General features: G+C 27.1%; 2 protein-coding genes across 5 annotated transcripts in view; both read right to left on the bottom strand.

Moving 5' to 3' along the window:
* Nucleotides 1-2,183: 2,183 nt before the first annotated feature.
* On the bottom strand, nt 2,184-6,933 carry LOC105833624. Of its 4 annotated transcripts, XM_036290609.1 has the most exons (10): nt 6,552-6,931; nt 5,775-5,914; nt 5,518-5,694; nt 5,238-5,332; nt 5,009-5,159; nt 4,710-4,856; nt 3,873-4,049; nt 3,519-3,641; nt 3,263-3,449; nt 2,191-2,342 (listed from the first exon to the last, which is right to left on the bottom strand). In XM_036290609.1, exons 2-10 carry the CDS (start codon nt 5,898-5,900, stop codon nt 2,239-2,241), a joined length of 1,287 nt encoding a protein of 428 aa, XP_036146502.1. In that variant the 5' UTR covers nt 5,901-5,914; nt 6,552-6,931; the 3' UTR covers nt 2,191-2,238. The 4 variants fall into 4 exon arrangements, with proteins under 4 accessions (XP_036146503.1, XP_036146504.1, XP_036146505.1 ...); XM_036290610.1 differs by lacking the exon at nt 6,552-6,931 and having other exon boundaries at nt 2,184-2,342; nt 5,518-5,675; nt 5,775-5,913; XM_036290611.1 differs by lacking the exon at nt 3,873-4,049 and having other exon boundaries at nt 2,185-2,342; nt 6,552-6,933.
* Nucleotides 6,934-7,519: 586 nt separating this feature from the next.
* LOC105833618 overlaps nt 7,520-11,208 on the bottom strand; it is a 29,511-nt gene continuing 25,822 nt past the window's right edge. The window contains exons 7-14 of the mRNA XM_012675473.3: nt 11,042-11,181; nt 10,750-10,843; nt 10,349-10,529; nt 9,728-9,959; nt 9,025-9,352; nt 8,641-8,841; nt 8,108-8,518; nt 7,520-7,865 (exon numbers count right to left, since the gene is read on the bottom strand). Coding sequence (XP_012530927.1) covers nt 7,638-7,865; nt 8,108-8,518; nt 8,641-8,841; nt 9,025-9,352; nt 9,728-9,959; nt 10,349-10,529; nt 10,750-10,843; nt 11,042-11,181 — 1,815 coding nt within the window. The 3' untranslated portion in view covers nt 7,520-7,637. The remainder of the gene's footprint in view (nt 7,866-8,107; nt 8,519-8,640; nt 8,842-9,024; nt 9,353-9,727; nt 9,960-10,348; nt 10,530-10,749; nt 10,844-11,041; nt 11,182-11,208) is intronic.

Raw genomic sequence — 11,208 nt, 5'->3', positions numbered from 1 at the left:
TGCGCCTATTTTAAAATGGCAAAATGGGATGGCAGAGAAGTCAGAGAAAACTAGAATATATGCTTTCCAAAGGTTCGAAAATTTACCGAAGATTATTAGGAAAGTATAATACAACAGGAGGAAGACGGTGCCATCGGAAAGTAACGTTGCGCTCTCAATTGAGACCCGAAAAATCATCGGAGTTATTAGGAATACAGAAAAGCGAGGAAGTTGCCGGATTTATAGTAACTTCCTCGTCTAATATGCTTTGCTGATACTTCGGGTGAATTTTTCCGGGATTTCTAGCGTCGCGAATTTCACCCGAAGTATCAGCAAAGCATATTGAGCGAGAAAGTTACTAGAAATCCATTAACTTCCTCGGTCTTCTGCACTCCTAATAATTCCGATGATTTTTCGGGTCTTTTGATCGGCAGCACAACGTTATTTCCCGATGCCACCTTCGTCCTCCTGTTATATTATACTTTCCTAATAATCTTCAGTGAATTTTCGAAGCTTCGGGAAGCACATATTCTAATTTCCTTCGGCTCCTCCGCCATCCCATTTTGCCATTGTGACTTACATTATCGATCCCGATCAAGATTGGGCACTTAACCTTAAATTGATTTTAACAATCGCGAACCTACATATGTGTACTATAAATATTAAAATATAACTGATTGATAACTGGACAAGCTATTTGTTCATAATTCAAAATATTTGTTTAAATGATAAGCTTGAAAAATTACGAAGTGTACATTAACTCCATTCGTAAGTAACAAGATTTAGTCTGCAATAGCATTTAGTCTAACTCAAAAGCATGCATTTTTACTATCTACAGTTTCTTCGTTTGTTACCTTATTCATAATATGTGTGTGTATATGTATGTGCAAATTTTAATATATTATTTTATTTAAATTTGATTGAAAATTGTTTTTTCTATATAAAAATAAATTTTAAATAACAAAGATAACTATTACAGTATTTAGATCTAAGAAAATTATTTTTAATTTCAATATTTAAATTCAATATTTAAAAATATCAAAATAGAAATCTTTCTTCAATATATAATAAAAATAATATATAAGTACTAGAATATATTTCCTGTTTTCTCAAATATTTTTATACAAGAAAAAGATATAATAATAAAATTATTTTGCAAAAATATACATATATTGTTATATAAAAAGAAATACTATATTAAATTTGTTTTAATAAGCTATATCTATATTGCTAAAATATCTTACATAATTTTTTGTTTAATTATATATATATTAATTATATATCTTGTATATGAAAAATATTGATTTAAAGTGTTTTAATTATGAATTATTTTAGTCAATTATTTTAACTAATGTAACAAAATTACATTTGCTTGCAAAGTATCTCATCGATAAACTTTTAATTAGTAATACTAAAACTAATCTTTTTAGCACCTATAATATTAATTCTTTAGATGTTTAATGCCATTTGTATTTATGATGAATATATGTTTATTTAATATGAGAATGGTATAATAAAATATTTATATTAATACTATGTACTAAATAAATTATCGATTATAAGACACATTTCCATGCGTAATATTTTTTAACATATGCGAATAAAAACAAAACATAAATAACCCTAACTGAAGACTGTTCTTCTTAAACATTTTATTTTTGATGTTATTTCTTTCACAAGGTTGTTAATAATTGGAAATTTTTAGATACAATTTCCTTATGAAAACAGAATTTCATATAAAAGTTATATCTTATATTACATATAAAAATTTATTCTTTCAATTTTTTAATAGAATTATTTTCTCAATTTTATAAGTACTAATAATATTAACTAACAAGAATTATTCTGTATAACATCTTGCAATTAACTTCTGTGAATTTAATAATAATTTATTGATAAATTTCTTTCTTAGTTGAGATTTATATATAAGATTTATATTTTTCATGATAACACAACTTTTTAAATAATAGTTTACGACACTTTTTCGAATGTTGAATAGTCCTCAATTTTTATATCAGAATAATTATAAAATAATTATAAATAAATTGTTTAAGTTATTATAATAAAAATAAATTATAAGTTAGCATTATAAATGAAAATGGTTCATACATTGATTCATTAAGACAACAAAAGAGGGTGTTAATTATACAAAATATTTACAATATTAAGTGTAAGAAAGATAAACTAAAAAGTTATTCGTATTATTCATTACAAATAAATTGGTGTTGAATGGTGTTATATAAAATGGTGTTTATCACTTCACGATGTATAATACTTACAAATCTCAGGATCAAATTCTGGTTCAGGTTCTGGTATTGATACATTTTCCAGTCTTTTCAAAGTAATCAATTCGTCCATATCCACTACAATAAAAAATTCATGTGAAATATGTGACATTAATTTTTATATATAAAAAAAGCAATAGTGGGCAATTTTTTAATTAACATAGTATTCCCAATCAACAAAATATGGCAAAATGTCTGACAATAAAATATCAAAAAATGTTAGTAACTGAACTTGTCAGAGGCCTCATTTGGCTAATATTTTCTCAGATAGTCAAACTTGCTAAAGCAAACAAAATTCAAGGACTTGCTAGAAAGTTGTAAGCAAAATGGCATCAAATTAGATACAAATTTTGTTATACAAGATGATGTTGACAAATTGTCAGTAGAAATATAACAAAATTTGGTTACAAGTCTTGCCAGTAAATAGTCGCCAAATATCGAGTAAAGCTGATGATATACTGATAGCCACAAATTGTCAAAAAGCAAAATCTGCGTAACTTAGTCTTTTACTCAGTGTGATGCATAATTGGTGTCAAAAAGCAATTTGGCATCACACTGAATTGTACAGATTTTGATTTTTGACGACTTACTGTTAAGTTATAACGCAAACTTTGCCAGCAAAATATAAGCTAATTGCAGATAGCTGTAGTATTTGGTTTGAGCTAATTTTACATCAGCAAATTAACAAAAATCGTGTAGACTCCAGAAAACAGCAGAGCTTGCTGCATTGATGCTGCGAATCTGTTGTCAAATTACTATTATCGTTCTACTCGTTTTCTGCCACCAATATGATGTAAAATTTTGTCAACAGATTTTACTTGATTTCTGCTGCTCGTTTACTGCATAGAACATCAACAGATTTTGTCACATTTCTGACAAAATTTCTGATATTGTCAGATTACAAAATATGTTTAAGCTTTGGGGATAATTTGTATTTTCAGGTTAGCCATCAAATTAATCCCTACCTATTCGAAACATGAAAGAAAATAAGTACTCACAAACACATTTAGCTATCGCATATTTATCATTTTTTATAGTTTTCCTGATATTTTTTAAAACTTTATTTAATCTGTTTTCCATATTCCTCATTTCATAAAATCCGATATTTTCCAACAAATTGTGATCATCATCCCAATAGTATCTTATGTAACCATTCTGGAAAGCCTCATGAAGCTTTTCTAACATCTAAAATATTGTTGCTACTTTAATATTACTTTAATAAAAGAAAAATTTTGAATTTTAATAATAAATTACCGTGAAGAATAAGAAAGTATATGAATTACTATGAGACTTATGAAACCTTTCTTTTTCATGGTAACACAATGTTTCCAGATAGTAACTTGCAACGCTTTTCCACTTTTGACTAGTCCTCAATTTCTATATAAGAGAATTATAAAATTAATTATAAATAAATTATTTAACTTATAATAAAATATAAATTAGTAATGTAAATAAATAAAAATGTTTTATTCATTAATAAAAACAAAAGACGAAGTTAATTGTACGAAATATTTACAATATTAGGTATAAAACATTAACTAAAAAATTTATTCGTATCCTTTACTATAAATAAATTGGTGTTTATTACTCCACTATGTATCATTGTACCTTTAATTGACGTATTACAGGCTTCATACCCTGATAATCGTGATCAGAAAGCAAATCTTTCTCAAATTCGTAAAAGCACAATCGCCAATAACGATGGCAAAAATTACCGAATTCACTTTGCCGGTTATTTAAAGGTTTAGGGACTACAAACCAACATCTATTTAAAATTACACAAGACTGTAAAACAGAAAGCGATTAGTATAAATATTATTCAAGTACTGAATTGTTGTAAACTATAACTTGTTTTCCCTTATTAAATTGTTTTAAATAAAATCAAAATATTAACAGAATATATTTCTACAAAAAAGAATTAAAAGAAACACTAAACAAAAATACATAAAATACATATCTAAGTGTATGTATATGTGTGCATTATGATATTGTTAAAATCATGCAGCTATATTTTAATTAATAAAAATTGCTTTTCGTCGACGTCATGAATTACGGAAACGGCCACTACGATTCTTTGAAGAAATTGCCCAACATTTAAGATAAAATTAATATACACTACTCAATTTCATTAATTTTTGAATTCTTACAAATTTTCTCATTTCCTATTAAATTCTGTTTTAAAGAAAATGATTGAATATTAGTTCAGTTTGAATATTTTATAAAAAAATTATAAAAAAATAAATTAAAAAATGAAAAATGTATTTAAGTAATGGTGTGGCAATACTTCAAATGACAATACTAAAAAATTATTGCTTTTCCAAGCAGTATAATTTTTTTATTATCTAGTGATAAATAAATATGCTTATGTACGACAAATTTTTAATCTCAATCTGATATTATAATTTTATATATTACTTTTAAATGTCCTTTTAGAATTATACATACCTCTAAAATGTTCATTTTTGAACATCTTGGTGGCAAAATACGAGTTGAAAAAGCTAAAACAGGAACCACATCAACATCGATGATTTTTCCAGAACCCAAAAGTTGAAATGTCAGCGTAAATGCTGGACCCGATTTTTTGCTCTTTTCCTAAACACAAGAAAGACATAATATTAATTTAACTTCTCTTTCTTGTGACACACATTCAACTAACAAAACTTAGTATAAATACAATTGATACTAATCTGCAATTTTGATTGATTTTGTTATCAAAATATCAATAATGTTAATATTTCACTTACTAGCACACAACCATCGAACTGAATTCTGTTATTTTCACCAATGGCGTTGATCGCTTTATTAACAATTTTTTCCATCCAATTGCGAAATTTTTCTTGATTTAAGTATTCTTCGTTAACTTCGTCAACTTTGTCAATGAAGGAATTTAATTCTCTGGACAGAAAATAGACTTTTGTATCTTTCATTTTATAAATTAGATTAAATAGATTTCTATAATAATACAATATTTACCGACATGCTTTTGAGTCTAATTTTAAATTATTAGTTGAATTTCCGTTTCTCCAAACCGTACGAATTTTTATAAAACCAGGTCGATCCGTGCTAAACTAAATTGATATTAATTATAATCTTCACTCGTATTTATTCGTATGTTAATTTTATCGTAGAAAAAAAAACTAAAAAAAACTATATTAAATTAAGTTAAAGAATAAAAGTTTTTTCATATAAATAAAAATACATCTTTGCATTTTTTTAAAACAACAGTATACGTCGTTGATTTAAAAAATATTACCTTTATATCTCGTTCTTTGAAAATTTTAAATAAATTAATCACAAAATTTAAATCGTATTCTTCTGGCTGTCCAAATCGAGTTCCTTTATAGTAACTCCCGGCCCACACAATCCTTTGAAATGTCTCACAGAACAGCGGACTTTGCTGTCGCATAGCATCTATTAAGTTTTCAAAAATCTACAGCATACATTAAATTGTACAATGTATACCAGCAATTAACAAAATTAACAACTTTAATAATAAGATTTATACGAAACCTGAATCAAAATCGCATTATTATGTTTCATGTCATCAGGATCCATACTTATAAATTGTCTATTGATTTTCGTGAATATCGTATCATCACGTAGATATTTGTTAATATTTTCATTTTGCGCCATCATGTATATAAAGGTTGCTGGATTAAAAAAATTTCTAATTATTTGAAAATTACATAATATTTACGTTATCAACTATTGCAAATAGATAAAATATTGCAAAAAGATAAATTTTCTATAATTGTATAAATCTTATAAATACAAAAAAGTAAGGTTTTAGATTAAAATTGCATTTTTTATTATTTTGCATTTTTACACATTTCAGGAAAAATCCAAATCTAGATATTATTTTAAATATTGCAAATTTCTTTTCTTTTGTAACTAAATAACAATAAATATTCTATTATAAAATATTTAAATTATATTTTAGGCTAAGAAGAACTTATATTAAATTATCAATGCAAATCTTTAAAAAAATCACTAATCAGCAATTTAATTGTAGACAAAAATGTATTTTGCACAAATCGATTAAGTGTTTTACAATATTTCATACTATAGCATTTAAATAATATCCAAATTAACAAAATTAATTTCGTTATTTATTCAATTTTTTAAATTCTGCATTAATAAGTTACGAAAAATCATATTTCATAAAAATTCATACAATCCAACCATCATTTTAAATTAAATCGATTCACTTGTTTTCGAATTATTATTAATACTACAAGATCCTGTATCTTACATTTAGTATCTTATTGCAATTGTATTTTCACTCACCAAACAGAAGATGCAGACGAGATACAAGCTTTGGATAATTGCTGCTGTACAAATTTACAGTAGTATTTGCAACAATTATACAATATGTTCTTAATAATTCAACTTATTGTAACTGCAAAGTTCTTATATATCCTTTATAAATAACTTTACTTTGTTCTATAATTACTTTCTTAAGTTTAAAACTGCAAAACTATGATACTATACACAAAATTATATGTGCTCAATTATACCAGACTTATGGCCGAACTCAGTCAGACTGCATCTACTGTTCGCTAGTTGTTGCTTTTATATTATGCAAACCATTGAGTCACCATCGATGAATGAACACAGATGGCGTTACAACGACGAGTAATAAAAAGATTAAAGCCCATTTCTACCAACGTAGATTAACTTTAATCTCGGATTAACTTACTCTTTATCTCTTTCTAATTTTTGGAACTAGAATGAGATAACAAATAAATTAAACCGAGATTAAAGTTAATCTACATTAGTAGAAACGGGCCTAAAGTAGGTAAATTGAGGTAAGTAGCTTAACACATCACATCTGATGAGATTCGATCGCTTCCAGAAATATAAATGGCATCTTTTCAAAACATGTTAAGTTCTTAACAAACATATATCAACACAATTGCAAGATTTAAAGTTTTACATAATTTTTTAAAATGTGGATTTTTTGTAGAAAAATAGGTTCCTTTATCTCTCATATAAAAGAAAATATATAATGAAATAATAAAAATTATTATTCCGAAACAATTCATTATTTGACTTTAATCTTCGGTACATATACATATATATATTATTTTTTTGTTTTACTTTCCCCAATTTCTCTACTTTTCATAACATTTTAGCTCTATTCCTCTTTTTTCGAATTTAAATATGTTAAAATAAGAACAAAAATGAATTTAAAGAAGAATATTTAAAACATTTAAATTTGTTTCTATTTTTTACTGTATTTTATTATTTTTTCCCCCAGAGTTTCTTTCTTTATTTTTGCCATATTTTCAATTACTTTACTACCATTTTAAACTCTCCTTATTTTTATCACTGATGAATTATTATTGACCATTTTTATATCACAAAGACCTATCAGTTCCGCGAATTTTCATTTCGCTGAACTCGGAGAATTTTTTCGAGAATAGTTATCAGTTTCTTGCACATTGCCTCACTGATAACGGCCTGATCCTCCAAGACCTTCGTCAATTCTTTACACAAATCTTCTGCTTGTTCATCCAGCTGAGTTAACATTAGCATTTTCTCACGTGAGTTTTCCTCCTCCTCCTCTAGCTTTGGCATCTTTTCTTCTCTTTCAGATACCTTATGTTTGTTTATCCTTATTAGTATTTTCTATTTCATATTTTATTATACATATATTACATATATAGAATGTCCATATTATTTAAAAATCTATTTTGACCTTTTAATATAATTATACCCAAAATTACTACTTATTAAGAAACCATATCAAATTAAAATTACTTGTTTTAAAGAAATTAATTTTAAAGAATATCTTTTATGACATGATAAAATAATCTTACATTACAAATCATTATACTTACATTATATTTATGGCATTTATGTTCACTATTGTAATTTTGAAGACTTTTAGCCAAATATCTAAGGTAATCCTGTTCGTTCGTAAAATCTTTGAAAGCATAATATGATCTGGAGGACAAGTAGGCTTGCATAACATTACTGATACCAGGTATCTTTGCTAAAGCCTTCGCTATTTTGCCGACCAATTGCTGTAGACACATATGTCCTACGTGTTCGAAGGTTTCTAAGGCCTCTTGACGCACCCAGGGGTTCTCGTCTTCCAGTAAATTACTGAACAATTCAACCAAAGTGGACGTAACACTTTGGATTCCGCAACGACTAAGATCCTCGACGTTCCGTCGTAGAAAATGGCAGATCTTTATCTTGCCCCGAGGTAGCAGATGAACGCATAAAGTTGCAGCAGACGTCAGAATCTGAAATGTTAAATAAATATACTTTGTTCCAATTCTCTCTTGTAATTTCTCTTGTTACCAAAAAACTTTCCTCTCGTTAATAGTTGTATTAGAGATAAATAAAATAGATTTTTATGATATACCGCACAAAAACTGTCATCCTTAAGATTTTTGAGGCGAGTAGCGTCGAGCAAAGTAACAACTAAGTCGGACAGTAAATCCAATTGTTTGCCCTCGCACTCGATAATCGCACCCGCAACAAAATTCCATATTTTAGTTAGAACATTGATAACATCCTTATTATCAGTGTAATCCACCACTGTCATTATGGACACGATTCTTAACTAAAAATCAACATAAACAGAAAATATGAAATTTCCAAGAGAGAATTAGAGTAATATAGAAATTTGAAATTTAGCATAGAATAAATTATAATTATAAAATTATATATGTGTATTAACTATTAAATTTTTTTCTAACAAAGGTAATCTAATAAGATAATTGATGTATCTAATACTTTATCGTACAAGGTGCTTCCAATTGCGAATAGAAGGATGTTCTCTCAAATTTGAAAAAGCCTTCGACAAATCCTCGATTTTACATCTTAATCGTTCCGATGAAAAAAATTTTGATTTTTCCATTAACAAATGTAGAATAGAGGCATAATAATCCATATCTTGATCAATAAGATTATCGAACAGAGTAGATTTCAAATCTTCATTTAACAGATCATACAATCTGACGATTGTGTTATCTAGCATGATCACTTCTATACTGTCGGGTCGTTCTACTAAGGCGGAGGAAATTTTCATTAGATGTTTAACGTGATCAAGACACAGTTGCGAAGAGCCGAGTCTTAAATAAACAATGATAAAAAATTAGTTTTCAGATTTATTAAGTTTATTTTTACTCAATATTAATTAACGTTATTTATATTATTAATATAATAATGTTATTTTATTATACAGAGTGTCCCCAATTTAAATGGCAAAACTTCAGGAGTATGTAGGAGATCGAAAAACTAAGATGAAACGTCCCTTAGAGAGAGGGGACATCCTGTATACATATTACATTATATTGACATTAATTAAATCTACAATTAACTAATCACTAAATTGAATGTAATATGAATTAAATTAATAATTTATGATTAAGTGCACTATGATTCTATTAGGCAATCATTAGTGTCGATATTAATATGGCGATTGGCGCAGACGCTTGCTTGCTTACCTGCCAATAAAACACCAAATATCCGAGCTCAGTAGAGAACTCCAGAAGTGGCCAGACAGCAAATGCTTTAGTAAAAGTAGTTCGAGTGCGTGAAAGCCTTCCGGAGGAATTTGACTAATTAAGTTACAAATGGATACTAGAGTCGCTTCATAAATGCTAACAAATCGCGGCCCTTCGTCGATCCTGCGAACTCCCAACAGTCGCAGATCTCCAGCGCAGATTTCTTCTTCAACTATTAAGGTTATTCTACATAAGACGCAGAATGTACGAATCGTAAACGCAAATGCAACAACCAAACAAAAGCATTAATAGTGTCATTGATGCTAATTAATTGTCACGTTTGCATTCATTAATTGCATATTTGGAATAGAAAAGATCAAAACGCAGTTATCATTTAACTTGCGTAATTAGTTGTAGTTTTTCTTACTTAACAATTTTCTTTAAAATTCAATTCTTAAAATTAAATTTTATAATTATAACAATGTTAAAATTAAAATGTAAAAAATTTCAATATTTTAAAAATTCTATTATAAGTTAAAATTCTGTTAAAAAGTTTAAAAATTCTTAAAGTTCTTAAAATTTTTGAAATTATTATAATTAGTTTCTCCATTTGTCACTTACGATATTCGATGTATGTGAAAGCAACGTCTAAGATTGAATCTGAGCCTAAAGACCACTTACAGTGATGTTCGTACGGCATACTATTCAGTTTCTTCATGATAGCAATCGTTAATAAATGATAATTTAATATATGTACATATTGATCACGTGAAAGAATTTGCCTTCCGTACTCAAAATATATCTAAAATATACACGCAAGTAATTGTCATTATAGAATATCCAATTTTTATTCCTCACTACACAAAAAATAAATTAATTTATTGTGTATTATTTTAGGCAAACTTGCATCACTTACTATTTTATAAATAATTAGAAAATGTACGGAGCAACTTATAATAATGCAAAGTTATTTATAATTTATTTTACTTCTTTAATGCCTAACATTTTATATTATCACGTACCTGCTTAAAATCGTCATGACTGAAGATAATATTTAAAAAAGACGTAGCATTAGCCAAAATTGTTCTTTCTTTACCTTTTGTTAAGCAAGAATATCTGTAAAAGAGAGAAATAACAATTATGTAATTTATTTAATATAATATTATTTGTATATGTATATTTTTTATAATACTATATTATAATGCATAATAACTCTATGTATATATAACGAAATAATAAATATCACGAAATAATTAATATATAATATACATAATAAATATGTAATAATTTTTATATCAAAATTGTCACACGTGCATTTGTGCCAGAAGTTCTATCAGATTTGACATCATTTCATGCGTGAGAGATGTGCTGTAGGATAATGTTAATTTCTCGAGGATTCTCAGCAAGCGCATAGCAACCATTACATTTCGTTCTGCGTTCTTATCATTCTGGTCCTGCATCATTTATTAACATTATAATCA

This window comes from Monomorium pharaonis, chromosome 8 (assembly GCF_013373865.1).
Source record: "Monomorium pharaonis isolate MP-MQ-018 chromosome 8, ASM1337386v2, whole genome shotgun sequence".
NCBI classification, from domain to species: domain Eukaryota; kingdom Metazoa; phylum Arthropoda; class Insecta; order Hymenoptera; family Formicidae; genus Monomorium; species Monomorium pharaonis.
Note: the sequence above shows the minus strand (reverse complement) of the source record. Positions and strands in the feature narration are given on the sequence as shown.